Genomic DNA, 21,379 nt, shown 5'->3' with positions numbered 1-21,379 from the left:
AGCTTGAAGCCGTGATATCCTTTCGCATTTCCAGGGCTCTTATTTCAGTAGATAGACGAGATTGCTGAGTAAGACGAAGAAGCAGTTCGGTTCCTAAACGCAAGTCCTCCACAGTTATTCCAGACTTTCGTCGATGAATGAATTTGCATACATACGCAAAAATTCGTTGCATTTTGGGGAAGGAATTTACAAACTTTGATTCTTCCACCAAATATCTTGACGCGCAGTTTGTAATTAGTATGGTTTTTCGTGCCTCCAAAACCGGCTTTGGAAGAGCAGGCGCACTTGGCCATTGATCCTTACTGGCTGTCAAGTATGTAGGTCCATACTTCCAAAGATGAGAATTGATGAGCTCAGCTGGTAATGATCCTCGAGAAAGCATATCGGCAGGGTTTAGATCAGTTGGCACTTGCAGCCAAGACATTCCAGATGTGAGTTCCTGAATAACAGAAAGTCTATTAGCGACAAATACATTGAAGTTGGATGGTTGATTCTTGATCCAAGCCAAAACGACTGTGGAGTCACACCAGCAATAATAAGAGCAATTGAAGTTCATCAAAGAGTAGCGCTGCACCACATAATTCTAACTTGGGTATTGTCATAGTCTTCAGTGACGCTACACGAGATCTGGAAGATAGAAGAATCCAAGTTGTGCGTTAGGAGACTGGCAGACTTTCATCCCAATGAAGCTTTTCTTTCCACAGCTGCTGTAGAAATATTATTGCTTTAGTAATTACTGGCCCTATAAGTCCGAGTGGATCATAAAATCGTGCAATAGCTGACAATACAACTCGCTTAGTTGGTTTTGAAGGGACTTGATTGGGACAGAATGAAAATAATAGCTCATCCGAAGTGGGATTCCATGCTAAACCTAGCGTCTTAGTTACATCGCTGCCATCAGTAAATTTAACAAATGTTTCCCTATCTTCATGGGGTGTTTGATCGAGTACAGATGTATCGTTGGAACACCAAATCCTGATCTTGAAATGCCGAATCAGCGCCGATACCGGATACTGATACCGACCCTTTGGCTCGTTTCAGCTGAAGCTTCTGAGCAAAGCGAGAGGTTATTAAATTAATCTGAGAGCCTGAATCCAGAAGAGCCCGGCAAGGAAGAAGATCACCAAATCGACTCTTTATCATAATGACTGTCGTGGCTAGAAGCACTACGTCTGAGCTAAGATTCTGAGCAGGCGGCGAGCATGGTGATGAAGCGGCAACAGGAGAACTATGTGTAAAAGGGTATGATGCTTTTCACCGCATGTGCGACAAAAGCCTGAACTGCAGGAGGTATTCCGATGTCCCTTCTTCAAACAGTTGAAGCAAACTCTAAGCTTCCTTGCCTCTCTAAGACGCAAAGATGGCGAAAGGTTTCCAAAGCGAGTGCAGCTGTAAATGTTATGCCCTTTACTATCACAGAATACGCATTCCAATACGATTGTATTTGTAGCAACAAGACTGTGTTTTGAATGAGTGATTCGTTTATGTTTTCCAACCTGACTGCTCTGGGTTTGAATCAACATAATCAACATCGACATCCATGGTCTCCATGGCTTGACATTTCCTCTCCAAAAAAACCGAAAAATGGTCCCATGTTGGTATGACGTTAGGGGGTAACAGCTCCTCCCATTTGGTCCTGGTATCAGAGTGGAGATACTTGTATGTGGAGTGAACGATGATGCATCCTGCTATTTCCTCCATGGTACCCATCGACCTAAGCGCTCTCATGTGAGAATGAAGCTTGTCCGATAAAGTACGTAGCTTTGTAGTTGACCCATCTTCAACCTTCTCAAGCCTCAGAATCTCAGCGACGTGTGCCTGAAAGATTAAACGTTTATTATTGAAACGATTGTTTAAAATGTCCACTGCAATATCATAATTGCTCTCCGATACTTCCAAAGAGCGAACAGCCTCCAGGGCAGGTCCATCCAAACATGAGCGCAGGTGCTGGAACTTCTCAATCTTTGATAGAAAGGGCTCCTGATCTATTACTGTGCTAAACATCGAGTAAAAGTCTATCCACTTAGTGTAACCTCCACGGAAAATGGGAAGTTTAATGTTAGGAATATGATATCGTGACCGTCACTGATTGGGTTGTTTTCATCATTCAATATCGTCTCTCGAAGTGAAACGGCTTTTTTGTATATTGAGAGTGCCTTTAGTGTGTAAAAATACACCCTGTTTGCCGGCAAGTCATTAGACTCATCCATTTTCGACAGGCAGCTGCGAGCAAAGCACAAAGAAGAATCGAAGAACCAACCGTTTGATTTTTTTTGGTATGCAAGCGCAAGTGCAGCGAACCCGAAGCCGCTAATGCACGTAGCTGTATTAGTGCTTGAAAGCAAGCGCGCGACGAAATGGGAACTAACCGCTTCGCGTTCGAACAGTTATGTTTAGTGGATAATTTTCACTGTTTATAATTGTTTATTTCCAAATTGTTATTGACGATCACGTCGGGGTCACCAAATGTTGAGACAACGAGCTTTTTCGCTGACTATGATTGTTCAATAATTTCACGAATTAATAATTTCGAAACGTTATAAATTTTATTATAGGTATTTTGTGTGTTGAGGGTGGCCGAAGATGCCAGAGCCTTTTGCAATAGTATTAGAGTGATACATTTGGATGAGGCAAGCGAGCCGATCTCGAGCCAAAGTAATGGATTGGGGACAAAAAAGGTCTGTTCTCCAACTATATCAAGCGGTAACTGCTAGAGCAGGCGCAGCTGCTGACGGCCTAGCGACGGCATAGGAAAGAAAAGATAACAAGAACGAGCATAGATAAAAACTAGATGATTAAATGAGGGCATGTTGCTGAGCGAGCATAGATAAAGCTACGCTTACGTTACGTTAGTTTAGTATAATGACCAAAATGGAAAGGAAAGTGAATTGATAGGCAATAGAACGATGCTACAAAATTTACACTCGGGCTTCGCCCGAACAGTAATATTATTACCCATAAACTTTTTTTCTTTATTCTGATTAAGCTACAGTTTTAAAATAATGACTCGGGGGTTCGGGGCAGAATGAATCTGATCTCTCAGCTTTATTTTACGTGGCGGTTCCTCAGGGAGGGATTTCAACCACGGCGTCTAATGTTTATTTGCAGCTTAGCCTCGATTAGTGCGATATATTTACATATATCACGCCATCACGCACCACCGCTACATACGCAGGAACCTGTTACAATGCGCCAGTTAGCGCCCCTAAAAAGAAGCTATAGCTATGTACATAGCGACTCTTCTGGTACCAATTGAAAGTATCCTGGTCGGGCATACAATCCCCCTTGGTGAGGGGCGAGGTGTATCTAACACGTCTTCCGATCTATGGGTCTCGGCACCCGGTTGAGAGCGCAACTCCACGAGGAGCCTAGCGGCTCTCCCCGCGTAACGTTTGGGTATCAACCACAGCCACCACGATACTCCCACTAGGGGGCCGACCTCAATGTGCAGCCTTGGAACTGCACAACCCGTGGTACCGATCTTAAGGACTCAGCTCGATCCTCCGTTTTAGCCCCGACCGGCCTGGATAGGGAATCCACCCAGCCCGTGCGCCGCTTGCGCATTCAGCAGCTGCTGTCGCCTGGAGAACGCCAGTCCGGCGAACCTGTCGAGAGTCCGCATTCTCTCCTGAGAAGCCGTCACATCGGAGAAGGTCCAGTCGCCATCCGTGTACTGCACTCCAAGTCCATCGAGGTCTCGCAAGTCTGTATAGAGGGGACAAGCACATAGGAAGTGCTGCCAATCCTCGCGTTCTGCGCCGCATAGACATGCTGGCGTGTCGCTAAGGCTTCTTCCATGCAGAAATGCATTGAGCGATCCGTGGCCCGTCAGCAGGAACCCAGCGCGCAGCGTGAATCCAAACCTTCGTTCGCTGTAGACGAAGCCTGCGTTCGGGATGAAGCGGTGCGTCACCCGTCCTGGGGAGTCACCATCATCCCATCTGCGTTGCCACTCGCACAACAGGTCTTCGTCTAGTCGCGCCATCTTCTGCTTCCAGCTAAGATTTGCCAAATCTTCGCCGTACAGCCGATCGCTCTCCTCCAGCGGGTAGTCACGCTTTAGTTTGAAGCTGATTGCCAGGCGTCTGGCAACCAGATAAAACGGGGGGGCTCCAGCTAGTACTTGCAGCGCCATGGTGGACACTGTTCGGCATACCGGTAGGCATCCAATCAGGACGATCCTTTGGCACGCAAGCAGATGCCTCCTGGCAACCACTTGCGTCGTCGTCACGACAGACCAAACCGAGGCACCAAATAGTGCACAGGGCACCATGAGTCCGGCATATATTGCCGCTTTGCGCGGGGACTGAGTCCCCAGTCGACCCGCAGTACGCGCGACAATGCCCCTACGACTCCGGTCAGCTTATCACGCAAGCCCGTGATGTGCGGGAGAAAACTCAACCGCTCGCCGACCGTGATGCCTAGGTACCGATACTTGCGCTTATATGGCAGGCTTGCTCCAGCAAACCGTACCACTGGCGGCCGTCTAAGTATGCCTTTGAGCAGCATGATCGCCGTCTTGCTAGTTGAAACGGCAACGCCGACTTCAACTCCCCAAGCGCCTACGATGGACATTAACTCACCTCCTTTTTGTTCGAGCTCTGTTCGGGCATTCCCTTCGATGAGGAGGAGCAAGTCGTCAGCATACGCGCTGAGCGCACCAAGGGGCTCTAAGCGCTGGAGCAACACGTCCATTAAGATGTTCCATATAAATGGACCACTTATGGACCCCTGCGGGCAACCTCTTGTCACCGGAACAGTGGCTACTCCATGCCTACTGACGATGCTCGCACTCCGGCCGGAGAAGAAACTTCGCCACAAGCTTGCTTCTCGGCATCCCAGCTCAAGGAGGCGGCGTAGTGCAGCATTCCACTCAACGTTGTCGAAGGCTCCCTTGAAATCCACGAAGACTCCGAGCACGTATTTCGACCGGCTGGCCGAAACAGTACTCACGACGTGTTTCCAAGCATCCTCCACACAACGTCCTTGGCGAAAGCCAAATTGCCATCTGCAGCCATCCGGAATGGTGTCCTTCAGACGATTCACCATGATGCCCTCAAGCACTTTGCCCAGCACTGGCAACAGACAGATACCCCGATATGAGGTAGGATCGGTCCGGTCCTTATCGGGTCCCTTCAGGAGTGGAACCACCCTGGGATGCTTCCATTCCGTTGGGAAATACCCTGTCTCCAGGCAGCGGGAATACATTGCTGTCATGTGCTGAGGGATGGCACGCCACAATGCCTTGCAAATGGCACCTGTGATGCCGTCCATGCCGGGAGAGCGTCTGCTCTTCAACCTGGCGACGCATGCATCAACCTCGAAAGCTTCGAGGGCCGGTGGAGCCTCAATCGGGATGGCAATGTGTGCATTCGTCTCCGCAACAGGAAAGAAGTTGCGAAGGAGCACACCCGCACAGTCGCGTCATGTTGCGACCAGCCTACCATCCGTTCGAAGGCATCCAATCTCCGTGCTCTTTTTGCGGCCTCGGCAAATCCTGTAGACGTGCCCCCATGGATCATCTCTGTTCTCTCCCACGAAGCGTCGCCAGTTGTCTTCCTTCGATCTCAGGATGAGCTTCTTGTACTGCGCAGAGGAGATCCTCAACGCGAGCACAAGTTCCTCTGCTGCGTCGGTCTCATGCCGACGAGCGTCCTGGAGCCTTCGCCTCAGTCTTCTGACCTCTCGGCGTTTGGAGTGTAGTTCGGCAGTCCACCAAACTACTTTTCTCGCGGCTCTCGGTGTGCTGCGTCCCAGCACTCTGTCGCACACACTGTGCACTACAGAGCGCAGTGCAGACACTTGGTTGTCCAACGGCGATTCGGCGATGTCTTCCGGTAATTCGGCAATCTCCCTTACCACTTCCTCCTCGAACAATCGCCAGCGCGCATTGGAAAGCTTCCATGACGGCACAGGAGCAATGGGCTCAACTGTGTCGTTCGGGTCAGTCGTCACCACAACATGGATCATGTTGTGATCGCTGGTGTCCCATTCCTTCACTTCCCAATCGTATGTGGCCCACATAGTCGCAGCTTGGTTGACGATTGTCACATCGATATTGCTTTGGCCTCTACGGTTATCGAATGTAAACACCCGACTGGCTTCATTGAGCACGCCGGCTCTCATCTCGGTTATCCACTCAGACAGCAGCTCACCCCGTGCATAGTTAGCTTGCCCCCGATTGTGTTCGGAGAGCTTGCTAAACCACGCTGGGGATACTGCGTTCGCGTCGAGCCCAAAGATGACAGGAGTGCGGCTGCCCAGCAGCAGCACCGCATCTAAGTACCTGAGGTACGGCGCCAAGTCGGTGTCGAATTGGCAGTACACGGAGCATAGGAAGATTGAGCCGAATCTTCCCGTAACTCTGACGCATACTCCAAAATCCGTGGTAAGGGTCTCCATTGGCATGCAGATGGCGTCCGGTTCGTCGACGATGATAGCAGCTTTTCCTCGGCGGTCCTGGAAAACTCGCATTCCAGAAGGAAGGCCGGTAATCCGCCCTGCTCCATCGCCAGTACCGCTCCGTAGATCGGGCACGCCGCTGACAGCATGGAATGTGCTGCAGGGTACCCCTTGAAGCGGCAGTTGCTGCAGTCCACGGGGTTGGGACACCGTGCAACGTTGTGGCCGTTCTGTCCACACCGGTGGCACACGTTCTCCTTTAGGCGACATTGCGACACCTTCTGGTCGAAGCCTGCACATCTGTGGCAGGCGTATGTTCTGACCAAGGAGCGGCAGCGGCATCTAAACCACTTGATGTATACGCATTCGCGCAACGCCTCCTGTGCCTTTGCGTCGACCTCTAGCGTCACGTTGATCGTGGCGCCGTCGGTGACCGACCAGGGTTTACTGCCCAGGTGAACCGACTTTTTGAACTCCGCGGCAGTCATGGTCTCCTCCAGGTTCTTTGTGAAGAGCTCCTCCATGAACTCTTCCGGTGTTATGGACGTGTCCACGTCATACACCACGACCTGAGGCTTGGTCTCCGGCCTCTTCTTGACCTCCAATCCTGCTTCGGTGAACTTGCTGCTGGCCACTACCTTCCTCAGTTCGCTCACTGAAGGGGTGCGAATAATCGCTCCTCCGCTCTTCAGCTCGCGAACCTCGTGTACGCGGACTCCAAGAGTCGGCACCACGGTCTTCTTAACTCGCTCCACAAGCTCCTTGCTGGTCTCCTCCGGGTTTTTGCTCTTTATTAGAGCAGACCAGGTATCCCTAGGCTTTGGGATCGGTGCAGCGACGGCGCTCGGTGCGGGCAGGCCTGGGAAGGCTGTCGCCTACGCAGCGGGTGTGACGGCAGTGGTGCCCGTGTGGGCAGCAGCAGCGGGTCTCGGTGGAGGCGGCATCCTTGCCCTCTCCTCCAGGCGCACCTTTTCCCCAGCCAGGGCCATGACCAACTCGTCGAACCGGTTGGTCGCGACGAGGATTTCCATTGAGGCCTCGGGCGGCATCAGCCCCTTAAGGACAGCCTCGCTCACCGCCATCCTTATCGCAGACATTTCTGCGATGATGGCCGAGTAGCCTGCCGCGACAATGCCAGTTGCCGGGCATGTGGCAGCGGTGGTGGCAGCGGTGGCGGCAGCGGTGGCGGCAGCGGTGGCGGCAGCGGTGGTGGCAGCGGCGGCAGAAGTACTGGCAGCGGTGGTGGCAGCGGCAGAGGTGCATGGAGCCTGCTCAAAGGGGAGCGACGTTGGCGGCGATCTCTCGGCTGGGATCGGCCGCTCTCCAGCTAGCCCAATCCCAAGCCCGATCTTCTTGGCTCCCTGTTTGGCGGCTGAGGACTTCGGCCGACCCCGCCTGCGGGCGGGAACGCTCGACGACGAGCTCGCCCCTACACTAGCCAGGCTAGTGTCGCTGGCGTCGGCCTCCGTCTCTATTTCCAAAGCCCGGCGAGTTGTGGCTTCCTCTATTGGCGTGACTCAACTAATCGGCACTTAGTGGAGACTCGAACCAACGTCTCAGCGGAGACACGAACCGAACGCTCCGAACTCGAGCCAAAGCTTCGAACTCGAACGTGCTGTCGAACTATTTCGACTTGTTTACGAACTAGGGTTCCGCACGTGGTTGTTTTTAGCGTTTATTTTGCAAATATTAATTTGCAAATATCTGCTCTGTTTTTTCACCGAATTAACACCCGATTTCACTCACGAACAGCGCGTGATCTCGCGGCAATTTTGATGTATTTTCCACTTGGAAAAATCACTTTTTACTTTATTCGAACGACGGTATAGCGGACCGCTTGAAAAACACGTCTGCTTCGAGTGGCAGTGAAAAAGCAACTGGGGGGTTCGGGGCAGTAGTATTCAATAGCTTTTAAGACATTTTAATCATCTGTTCTAATATCTCTTATCCAAATGCTTCTAAATTATCTAACGGAAAAACGTTTGAACAGGGCTCCAGTATCAAAACGTCTGAGAGAACCATCTGGAACTGATCTTAAATGTTCGAAGAGTTCTAAAGAAATACCAGATAAAATACAAAAAGCTTTGGACAGAATGTTTACTGAAAGGAATTTTTAGGATCCAACAGAGAACTCACGAAACAGCGGTTGATTCAGTGATAATCCTGTGACTAGAGAGTGTAAAAGAGAAGGCGGCGTTGTTGCGAGCTGTTGGCAACTATCGTAGGGAATCGAAGAAACTGCTATCACTGGACCTAATGGAATTCGACTCGCAGGCTGCTTTTTATATTAATGAGTAGCGATTCTTTCTGTTTCCAAAGATGCGATGAAAATGAAAAAAGGAAAAGCAATATCGACTATTTTTACTAGTCGGGCGATCGTGCATGCAGTGCTGCCGATTACGCGTTTTTCCCATCAGATCTGGCTTTTTTGAAGACGAAATACGGGAATAATTTGTGAATTGCGGGAATTCTGGATTTTTAATAAATGTTCTTGGATTTTTTTCAACTTTTTTGATGTTGCCACCGGTTACAAAAAAAGTAAGAAAATGTGGCCTCATCATTATTTTTTACCTTTTTCCGTCAACCAAAAAAATGTGCGTTAAAAAAATGGAATTAGCTAAATTTTTGATTACCTTAAAGTTGAAAATATTCAGAAATTGAATGCAAATATAGCGATATTAATTTAATAAAGAGAGAAAATTTCAGCGATAGCCCTAGGTTTTGGAGGATTACTTCTACAAAGATTCTGGTGAAAACAGCCGCAATAGCACTGCAAATGCTCTCGCAATGTGTGCAAAAGAGGACATGAAAAAGCTGAATATTACAATGGCGTCATGTACTAATTTTTGCGCTCTTTGCTTCTCCCTCCTTTAATTGAGCTCACTTTTTGTAAGCGACGAGTACGTGCAGATGAAAAGATAAAATAAGCAAGTATATTAATATATAAATTACCAAAGCCATATTTTTTGGAACATTAGCTTGCCTACTGCAATAACCTAATAATTTCCGTGGTCAAACGCGAAAATTGAGCGCGTATTAAGGCATATTAATCTGGTTAAGACAAAACTAAGGAATTCCATGAAACTAAGCAGGACCAATAGCATTCTTGTACACAAGATAAAGTTGTATTGTAAGTGACAAAATATTACTTGTTTTTATTTAAATATAGAGGTATGGCCTACGCAGACTTGGAAAGTGCTGTTTTGACTACGGAGTGCCACATAATTACCTAAGCATGATTGGTACGACCATGGCGTACTAATGCGAATCAGAAGCTAGCCCCACAGAGCTGGTAAGTTAATGATAATTATATAAAATACATATTAAATATCACTTTAAAACAAAATTGTTACGGGATACCTCCGAAGATTACTTTGCAGCAGGTGATCCAGGTGAAGTTGACAGGCCAGTTGAAACAGACCAGAACAACCTTCTTTGTTACTAAAATTTCAAAAAATTTTAATGCGAATTTCAATTACTTTCTTCTGTATTATATCTTTCTTAGCCTTAGTAGTATGTTAATATTAATGTTTAAGTTTTAGTGTTTTTATAGAGTTAGAAGTGATTTTAATTATATGAATAGACTTCCAGAAATAGTAGGATATTGATTCGTACGCTGGCAAAACAAAAAGATGCCAGATGCCAGAGTGTCATATGCTCAGAGTCTGTATGGTAAGATTAATGAGTTGCGAAATATTTTTGATGCGGCATAAGCATCTATGTGATAATGTCATTTTGTGTAATGGATTTGATCTATACCGATCTGATCGGTAAAGAAAATGTGGGGGTTTTGCTTTATAAGTTATCCGATCCAGTCGGATACCCCTCCCTCTGCATTTGGTTCTCGACCCTTCAGCGGGTCAATGAGCTTAAACATTTTCATATGAGCCAAATACAGCACATGCCTCGTCGCGTTACACGAGAGTTGCTGCGTTGACAGAGACACTTGCCCAGACAGCCCAACAACAACTATGGGGCAGTGGAACGTGGGAAACTGCAGCTGCTCAACATAACACCGGCGCGTGTGCCATGTCAGCAGATTAATGCACCGGCGACTGCGCAGCCGGCGGCCGGGGACTTAATATTAAGAATTTCATTTTCATGTAAATTTAGATTGTCTAAGACCTCCAACGAGGAACGATAATTCTCGCTTCGACGGAATAATTAATAAACATTATAATAACCGTTGATTCTACTTTACTGGAGCCCAACGGAATTTTATCCAACGCGAGTGATTGTTTAAAAAAAAAATTCGTAAGCCAACGCTTCGGTTCGTTTTAACAAAAATAAAATAAACAACAAGTGAGGTGAAATTAATAATTAAACCTACATTTTAAAGGAGCTAAAGGGCAATCCCTCGCTCCCGGCACCAACATCTACAAAAGGAAAAATAGGCTGAAGGGCAATCCCTCGCCTCAAAAAATAAAAACAACTAGCTGAAGGGCAATCCGTCGCTCCCGGCATCAACGCCTACGAAAGGAAAAACAGGCTGAAGGGCAATCCCTCGCCTCAAAAAGTAAAAACAACAAGCTGAAGAGCAACCCCTCGCTTCTCACATCGCCACCCACAAAGGAATTAATAGTTAGTTGAAGAAAACTAATAATTAGATCGAATAAAACACGGTACAAGGCGCAGAAAACCATGTAAGTGAGCTCTCTTTGTAAAATTTTATTCAAGCATTTTGGTAATCGCGACCCAATAAAAATAAAATAGTACTGAGTGGTGCAGCTGAGATATTTAAAATCAAAATCAAATTCATTAAAAACATAAAAAATACAAATAAAATAAGAAGTTCCTAATGGGCGATAGCCCTAACAGTTCCAATAGTGACCTCAAGTCCTTTAAGCGGTCCGATAGCTTAGTTTCACTGTGTGGGGACCTGCAAGACCCAGGGGATAGCAAGCAAGAAAAATCCGATAGCGACGATAGTTTACGTTTGTGTCTGAGGGGCCTCCATTTGACTGGAAGCAACGAACGTTCCCCTGACATCATGGATCCGGCTACTTCCGCAGTAGCTATAGAGGCTGCACTGCAAAATCAGGCCTCGCGGTTCGAGACCAGGTTACAGCAATTACAAGCCGAGATTGCTCAGTTGACTCAGGTACACCTGCCCCGAAAGTTGAAGCGTATAAGGACAGAGCAATAAATCCCGCTGTCCAGTGTGATCAGTCATTGGACATGGTTAAGTCCGTCCCCGAGTTCGACGGCAAACAGGAAAATTATGTGGCTTGGCGCCAGGCAGCGCTGGCGGCCTATAAAACTTTCGAGCCCTATGAGGGCAGCGCTATATATTACATGTTACATATTCTGAACAAAAAAAGATATTTTCATGAAACAAACTACATTTGAAAGAAAAAACTTTCAAAATCTAATCCGCTTAAGAACATTGTGCTGCAATGTCTAAAAGCTTCACAATAATGGGTTAAAGTTGAACTCTATTGCTGGTGCATATTTTCCCATGTAAAATATTATTCATTTTTGTATCGATAAAGTACTTTTTATAGTGTTTTTTACTATAAAATATTATTTTGTATTTAATTTTCAACTTAACCTAAATTATAAAAATATAAATAATGTTTCTGTAAAATAACCCTTTACTTCCTGTTTAGTGGGAGGAATATCTAATAAACTTGTAATTTCTGAAGAATAACATATCTCACATATCTAATGGATAAAATATATGGATCTGAAGAGGCTGCCAACGTGTTGAAAAGGTCTTGGTTTTGCTTAAGTCGTGATGTCTTGCACGTATTCATTTTCCTGTATTTTTTGTAATCTTTGTTTCTCATTTCCTGGGCTTCCTCTGACATCTCTCCAATTGGCAGGCTCTGACGTTCAAATAAAATTTGACCATGTGTCAGTATTTTAGGAGGCGTGCGAGTTAGCTTCCTTTTAGGATATTTTTCCAGTAACAGCTCTGCAGTTTTCGAGGCATATTCACCAAACTTTCGGGTATTTATTTTTTCTTTGCAGTTAAAAATATTCAAAATGACACCCAATCTTTTGATATGTATAGGGCCTTCCACCACTTTAAACACAAGCACGGCATGGCCTACCGCACTGAGCAGGAGCACGAGCACAGGAAGAACATCTTCCGCCAGAACCTGCGCTACATTCACTCTAAGAACCGGGCTAAGCTGACCTACACGCTGGCCGTCAATCATTTGGCCGACAAGACCGAGGAGGAGCTGAAGGCCAGACGCGGCTACAAATCGTCAGGCGGTTACAACACAGGCAAGCCCTTCCCCTACGATGTGTCTAAGCACCAGGATGAGATTCCCGCCCAGTACGATTGGCGTCTTTTCGGTGCTGTTACCCCAGTCAAAGACCAATCGGTGTGCGGATCTTGCTGGTCCTTTGGTACCATTGGCCACCTGGAGGGCGCCTTCTTCCTCAAGAACGGCGGCGATTTGGTCCGTCTCTCCCAGCAGGCATTGATCGATTGCTCCTGGCCGTTTGGCAACAACGGCTGCGATGGCGGCGAGGACTTCCGCGTCTATCAGTGGATGATGCAGGTGGGCGGCGTCCCCACCGAAGAGGAGTACGGACCGTACCTTGGCCAGGACGGCTACTGCCGCATCAACAACGTCACCCTCGTGGCGCCCATCAAGGGCTTTGTAAATGTCACCTCCAACGATCCGAATGCGTTTAAGCTGGCCCTCCTGAAGCACGGACCCCTCTCGGTGGCCATTGATGCCTCACCAAAAACTTTCAGCTTCTATTCGCACGGCGTCTACTACGAGCCTGAGTGCAAGAACGATGTGGATGGCCTGGACCATGCCGTTCTGGCCGTGGGCTTTGGCACCATCAAGGGCGAGGACTACTGGCTGGTAAAGAACTCCTGGTCCACCTATTGGGGCAACGATGGCTACATCCTTATGTCAGCCCGCAAGAACAACTGCGGCGTAATGACCATGCCCACCTATGTGGAAATGTAGAATGGTCCTCGGTCCAATTATGTTTTTTATTTTTCTTTACACTTTTTATTTTCTCGCCCCGCGGGCTCTAAATATGAAATAAAGTTTCTGAGCTGATACTATATGCTCTTTTGTATATGTCAATGTCCACCCCAGTTATTTTTGCAGTTATATCGTTTTTTCCATCGTTTGTGTTTCCAAATCCTTGCTTGGGGCAGTCCACATTTAATGATAGCTTGTCTAAGAATTGTTCTTGAATCATTTTTTCCTAGTCTTTTGTATTTCCTTAGCTGGCGAGCTGTTGTCAGCTCAAGGGAGATTGTCTCCCTCTCGCGGAATGGTATATGCAAGTTTTAAAATGAACTCCTTACATGTAATTCTTGCATGCAAAACCTGGTCAAAAAGACAGGTAAAGGTACTAGCCTGCATATTCATTCATAACCAACAACATTATTAAGGTAGCGCGAAATGGAAAATTATTCTAATATTGAGTGTACCTGAGCATAAGAATTCATTAGTACCTACATTTTGAGCAGTTTTTCTTTGACTTGGACTGCATTTAGCAACAAATTTTTTTTGCATATGTTCTTTGAACTATTTATTACCCAAGTCTAAAAGCCCTTTCTGCGCTTCGGAGCCGTTTAGCTTCTATACCGATTTACCTGCCACAACCTCGAACGAAAAAGGTCAAAATATGATTTTGTATGGGATTTAACAGCTGTGATGGCTGTTTTTGAGTGCTCATATCTTCTTAACTAAAAGTCTGAATACTTTGAAAGTTTGATTTTTAAAAGCTTTGGAAAATTCTCTAGATACGTGTATTGACTTTATCCAAAGCGAAAAAAAACTACGACTTTTCCCACGTCTTTTCGTCTAAATCACCACTGTGCGCCGTTGGCGAGAAGTTTTTCTATCTGGAGCGGCCTGTGTCGGTTTTTGATGTTTTGTCAAGTTGTTGTTAACTTGCATAGACATGTTTTCGGCTGAATATTCGGCGCCTCTACACAAGTACACACACATATGTGTGTACTAGAGGTATGCATGAACAAAAAACCGACATTCGAATTAACCATGCGCAAAATGAATTGAATGAACTCGAATGCCACGCCGATAGAGTTCGAGTAAATGAGTGCGGCGACGCATAACACATCAATCAGTGCTCTCAACTTTTGAGAAAAAAAAAATATGTTTTTGTGGTAAAATACTGAAATAGCTTGTTTTTTGGTAAAAGCTTTGCACACCGTTTCAGAACGTAAATCCAAGCAAATCCGATGCATTTTTGAAATGTGTTTGCACCATGATTCGACCTTATTGGTTTTCTAAGGAGCAAATGGAGAAAATCTGACCTTAAGTTCGTTTTCGGCGCCCCAAGTAGATAGGGATATGATACTCTGGTCAGACGGGCACGACACTTTTTTGTGGGGCTGTGCAATTTACAATATGTAAATAAAAATATATATATTCAATTAAAATACTTTTCTTATACACACTTCGCACTTTGAAAATCCTAATAGAAAATTATTCCAATGTGAAGTCATGCATGTAATATCCGCTCATCATATTTATATATTCTAGATTAAACAAAACTAATACCTAAGGCATATATAAAATACCAGATCTTCAGATATTATGGGGCAAGCATCTTCAAAGTGTCATACTGCTCAAACAATTTCAAAGTAAAAGGAAGAAAACGAAATGTAAACGAAATAGTCCGGAAATGCAAGCAATTCCAAAACTTTTACACCCATAGGACGTTTTCGCGTCGCCAAAGAGTGTGTATTTTTTCTAAGATTCTGGGACCAAATCAGCTGCTCAGCCGAACTGAACAGACGAAGAACAGCTTTTTGGTCCCTTGTGTATAGTCTTTGATAGTATAATACCAACTACTACCGAAAATAATTCGTCAAATCGCCGGAACCGGCGAAATCAAGAAAGGATCCATCCATATTTATGTTATCCATTTTTACATTTATTATTAAAAAAAATTGCACGTGGACAAGGTCGCGGCGGGTTCATCTGCTCTATGTATATAATCGAGTCAAAGCGGAGTTCCATAAGAAATAGTTTTATGGATTATCTGAATATATTTAAAGGCCTTTACTTACAAACCAAAATACAATATATATTTGTTCGTGTCGATTTACAAATGTCTTAAGTGCTCCCACAAGCGTTTTGTCTTTAAAATTAATAAATTCCGTGTTATCTTTGGAGTTACAAAAAATGTTTGTATAATACCCACAACAAACAGGAACACAATGGGCGAGTGAAAAACTTTATATTATTTGTTACCAATGATTCTATTATTGATTTTTTCATTTTTACATTTATTGCAGATGTGCTAATGTCCTTAAACACAATGCAAGAAGGGATCGAAGCTGTCACAGTTATACATACATACTTACATATGTATATCATGTAATTTATAGTTTGGATTGTATCAGTTTCATTCTGCGGAAATACATTTAGTATATCATTTCTTTTATCGTTTTTCTATATATGTACAATCAAATTAAAAGATATTTTCAACATTTCTTTTGGCCATTCTTAATGTCACATTATAAAAATAATATAAATGCACTAAAACTAAATTTTCGAACGTAAATATTTAGTTTAAACTAGTTTTCAGTAATATGTAAATGAGTAAAGTTCGTATTAAGTGCTGTTTAACAAAGCGACCAGATTTATGTTGGACCCACCAAGTTTCGTAATATGAGGGTCAGTGTGTGGGTTTAAAGAAATTGGAAGTCCTCACTTTCTTATGCCTTTTAATTTAATTAACTCTTGGACAAAACAGCTTATTATGTGCTTTCAATTAATATAAAATAATAATAAAAAAACACAATACTTTGTGTGTCACTCTTCTTTTTGATTACTTTACAAACGCGTTGCGATTTATTTTATTTTTAAATGATTAGGCTGAAATAACTCTAGGTAAAAGAAAGGAGCTGGTCTTGTGAATGTTCAAAGAGGGGTTAAAGTTCCCGAAACTATTATAACATCGCCTTTTTCCTAAGTTTTGTGTTGGTATGTTGGAGATATTCCCGTGAGACCGCCTGGTACTGTACTAAGACCAACCCCCGCGGCACTTACCACTATGCCCATAGTGTGATCTGATTCTTTTTTTGTATTCACGGTGGCGTGGCTCAATGAATCGACCGAAATCATATGTTGGACAGGAATGACTATTGGTGTTGATGGTGCGGGGCTCTTTCCGACCACTATACCTGTAGACAGCTGCGACAGTGATGTATGTTGTAAGCTTTGCAGTGGTGGTTGTGAATCCGGTTGACCGACACTGGTGGCTAAAGATGACGTTTGTAATCGGTGATGTGACGACGGAGGGCCCAAAGCCCCTGCTGAAGGAGGTGGAATGGGACTCGGCTCCTTACCTCGCAAATGAGCAGCAGATTGCGCAGCATATATATTCATTGCTTTTTGACGTTCCTCTGCTTCATGCCGAAATGCTGCTTCCATTATGGGATTATAGCGCAGAATAGGATACGGATCGCGGTACGGATCTATGCCCCAGCCTGGAGGACCCGGAGTAGCAAAATGACTAATTGGACCACCGACACTTAAGTTGGATGGCATCATAGTTCGAGAAAGATGCGATGATGGCGGTGGTAACCCATGTCGCCCAGCCACTATGAAGTTAGCATGATGGTGATGCACGGCTGCAGCAGCTGCATTTGCCTGTACTGCTGCCAACGAGTTCGGATGGTAGCGTGGATCTCCAACAACGGCGGCAGCTGCCGATGCACGCATTAGCATAATATCCTGTTCTTCTTTTGTGCGCGTATGTTCTTCTTTGATACGTATCTCCGAGGTGAATTCTCCCACACTTCGATGTGGAGAGCGATCTCGTGTAGGGGCTGGCACGGCAGCTGCAGCTTGTGCCGCTGCAACTTGCTTATTACTCTCATTAATTCGCTGCTGCTGCAACATTCGCTCCCGTTCCATTTCTCGGCGCTCCATTTCCCTGCGCTCCCGCTCTTTTCTATCACGCTCGCGTTCTCGTTCTCTCTCTCTTTCTTGTTGCTCCCGTTTTAGTTTGTCTTCTTTTTCTTTGCGTTCTCGCTCTTCGCGCTCGCGACGCTGTCGGTCACGCTCTCGCTGTTCACGTTCTCGTGACTCCCGCTCGCGTTCCTCTGCTTCACGTCGTGCATTGTCCAGAGCTGAATCAGACTTTATAGGCCAACTAGGCGCAGAAGTGGGTGATGAATGATATGCAACACTGCGTTGTATAGCATTTGATCTAAAAAAAAAAAAATATATATATATAAATATTATTTCTTTTTTATACATACTAGAAAAAAAATATTTTTTTGATGCATATGAATTGTTGGGTCATGAAGCCAAATAAAATAATATTTTCCATCTTCCGTAGCATTTAGTGTATTCGGTCTCTTAGTCGAACGTAGCCGTTTCTTAGATCAATCTATCTATCGCTCATACACTTAACAGAATAAGCTGCCCGCGCCTTGTTATCTTCTGTTATGTTATCGCCAATTGGGCAGTCTATAATTAAAAAGTTAATTATATCTTCAGGGCTGGACCGTAGGATATGGTCATTTTTTGTTCGTTAACGATTTACAAACTTGCTGAAGCGCAATATTTTCATTTTCAATATGATGAGAAGTTATGATATCGATGAGGGAATCGTACAGAAGGATGGAGCTATCTCCTTGGCACTCTCATACTTGTAATCCTCCAGGTCTAAGAGCCAGAATAGGCGGCCAATATATTGGCTAGAAGTAAATTTTTCTGGAGAGGAGCTACTACTAAAACGCTTTTAATGGTTATTTTAGACGAAAGCCATTTAAAATGGCTCTTCATAGTTTTTCATATTTCTTCCGCATTTCGGCAAGCCTCTTTTGGACTTATTTATTAATAATTCAATAAATGTTAGTAAATATACACTTTCTACATAAAATTAACATAGTTAAATTTAGGAACAAGATGTCACAGACAGGTTGTATCTACCATAGACAGGCAAGTTGGTTTTTTTCTTTAATTTTGGAAAGATCATATTAATTATTTACATTCACACTTTCTTTAAATTAACGAGCTCACAAAATCAAGAAAAAGGTTCCGTCTATTCTTACACCAACTCGAAGTTAATCGAACATCTGAATTTGATGGGCTGCCAATATTTCATTTCTGTAATGTATTGAAATGAAAAATTCATTTTTTCTTAGTCAAGGTATGAACTATAACGAGGGGGATCGTTGTGAGTTGCTGCGGAGACCGCAACTCTACATTTATACCCGATACTTAGTCAGTATGGCTCTCCTCCGGCAGATGCTGCTAATATATACGTTTTATAATGAGATCTAACAGGAGTGTTGATACCAAATTTGGTTGCTCTAGCCATAATAGTCTCTGAGATGTGTGGATGCCCCAGATTTTCGTCCTTTGCGGGGTTGGAAGGGGGTGTGGCGAAATTTTGAAATTAACTTGTCAAGGTCCGATATCATAGGAGTGTGGATACCAAATTTGGTTGCTCTAGCTCTTATAGTCTCTGAGATCCTTGAACTCACATTTTGCAATAGGCAAAGCTGACCATGAAACCTGTGTGTTAGAAAAAGACAGAGCGAGAGAGAATGAAATTGTTTTCTTGATTCTGACTATATTAATTATTCGATCTGGCTCAGGTTTTCCACTTTAGAAGATATAGTCAACCTCTACGATTCTGCGTTTTCTATTTTCTCGTATCTTTGAAATTGCGGATGCCACAGATTTTCGCTCTTTGTGGGGCGGAAGTGGGCGGGGCGAAGTTTAGAAATATTCCTGTAACAGTGACATAACACAAAAGTCCGGATATAAAATGTCGTTGCTCTAGCTATTATAGTCTTTGAGCACTAGGCGCTGATAGGGATGGGCAGACGGACAGACAGACAGGGCTCAGTCGACTCGGCTATTAATGCTGATCAAGAATATATATATATACTTTATTGAGTCGGAAACTATTCTTTCTGGACGTTACACACATCTATTTCCACCAAAAATCGAATATACCCCTATACTCATTTTGAGTATCGGGTATAAAAATATAAAAAATTAATTAGTGTATTTTTTTTTAACGCAACGCTTTAAAGTCAGCTCTTTAATAAGCTGAAAGCGATAGTAAAAACTGTTTGTTTACCATGAAAGCTTACCAAATTGCATCTAAGTACAAAAACTTAAATCCCAAAAAACCTATAAAAAAAAACACCGACTGCTAAGCACGATTGACAGAGCCAAACACCCCCCCAATAGTCTTCCACACCATCAAATCCAACCTCCACCAACACACCTTCCTATACACAGACGGGTCCAAAGCAGCAGGCATTACCAGCTATAGCATCTGCAGTGAGACATCAACCATAAAATCCGGACTACTTCCACAGTACTCCTCAGTCCTTTCCAGCGAAATTATAGCTATCCACGAAGCCATTTTATTAAGCCGCAACAAACGTGGAAGATACGCTATCTGCACATATCCACTCTCTTCTATTTCCGCAATTACCAATCCCAACAACTCCTCGTACTACCCCACCACAATCCGTAACATCGTCACTAAACTATTCCCAAAAATAACAAATATCTGGATACCTAGCCACATTGACATAAAAGGGAATGAAATTGCTGGCACCGCAGCCAAAACTACCTCCAGACAACCCCTCATATATACCACCAATCATAATTCTCACACATTCCCGACATCTCACTATTCCTTAAGAAAATCCTCCTATCGAAACGAACAGACCTCCTCACTAAGACTTCCCCCTGGTACTAACAAGTTATCAATCTATCTTCCACTCATCCTCCCCCCAAAAACATAAACAACCTTAACAGAAGACACCAAGTCATCCTAAACAGACTGAGACTAGGGCACACAAGATTCACCAATGCCCACTACATGGATAAAACATCCTCCAACGCATGACCACTGTGCCACAACCCAACCATAGACATAAGACACATACTATACACATGCCCCGCCCTCTATCGACAAAGATCCTCAATATTCCATAACACCGACCCCATGCAATACATCTCCAACCCTAACAACAATAACGCAAAAATAATCCTCAACTACCTTGTTCAATCCAAAATCATTCACTACATAAACTCAAAAACTATCATCCTTGTACATATACATATACACAACTAGTATACTAGATAATAATTCCATTACAACATATAATATCGTATAAGACCAATCCTGTACATATGTATATAAATTCATACATACTCAAGTGTATAATTATACCATAGCGAGCTTAAGGCCTCAGTAGCTATAGCCCCATACCTTGTTAATACCTAGTTTTAACTGTTTATTAGCTTTATATAATAATAATAATAATAATAAATCAAAGTAATGGAAAAGAAAGGCCAGGGTATGTAGATTGATTATATTAAAAAAATTTGTGCTCATGTTTGTTAATATGTTTTTATGTTTACTAATTTGTGTCGTCCAGAGGTAGAGAATACTGAACCAATGTGCCCGTCTGTTATGGTCAATAACTAATTTTTTGCGCAATTGTGCGAAAAAGTAATTATGTATTATGGTAGTGCAAACTGTGTATAAAATAATCCTAAAGCTAGTTTTTACGCCATTTTGCGCCGATCTGCGCATTTTAATTTATTTTTAGGTGAAGTGGAGTTCACTTATGAAAAGCTGCTTAGTATTTACATTGAGAATATTCGAAGCGCCGCAGCTTTTTCGAGTTAGATTTTCGAAGAACTGAAGGCATACAAAATAAGCTCGGAGAAAAATGATGAAATAAATAATATAGTAAGGAGCTTTTATCTACACATTCAAAAGTATTTGGCAAAATGCGGGAAAAGCATGAATGCATGTCTAAATTTAATAAAAAGCATAACAAATGGCTTTTGTCGAAGATGGTTATCAAAGTTGAAAGAACGTCGTCATCAAATTCTATGACTCTAACATCAAGATCATTTGGACGCCCACCAATTGAATATATAAACGCTGGATCCCGTTTGAAGAGAAAATTAGCATCAGAGTTAGCTGGCGATCAAGATCACAACATACACTCCCCGACACTTGAATA

At 44.0% G+C, this 21,379-nt stretch overlaps 1 protein-coding gene and 1 pseudogene across 3 annotated transcripts in view; one reads left to right on the top strand and one right to left on the bottom strand.

The window, feature by feature from the left end:
* The first annotated feature begins 11,200 nt into the window (after window positions 1-11,200).
* Window positions 11,201-13,455, top strand: LOC6603513 (annotated as a pseudogene).
* Window positions 13,456-15,380: 1,925 nt separating this feature from the next.
* The window catches only part of LOC6603514 (mucin-17), a 57,764-nt gene continuing 51,765 nt past the window's right edge, over window positions 15,381-21,379 (bottom strand). For all 3 annotated transcript variants that reach the window (XM_002028456.2, XM_026989998.1, XM_026989999.1), the window contains one exon: window positions 15,381-17,574. In XM_002028456.2, coding sequence (XP_002028492.2) covers window positions 16,329-17,574 — 1,246 coding nt within the window. In that variant the 3' untranslated portion in view covers window positions 15,381-16,328. The remainder of the gene's footprint in view (window positions 17,575-21,379) is intronic.

Source organism: Drosophila persimilis, unplaced genomic scaffold (assembly GCF_003286085.1).
Source record: "Drosophila persimilis strain 14011-0111.01,24,50 unplaced genomic scaffold, DperRS2 tig00000477-arrow-pilon, whole genome shotgun sequence".
NCBI classification, from domain to species: domain Eukaryota; kingdom Metazoa; phylum Arthropoda; class Insecta; order Diptera; family Drosophilidae; genus Drosophila; species Drosophila persimilis.
Note: the sequence above shows the minus strand (reverse complement) of the source record. Positions and strands in the feature narration are given on the sequence as shown.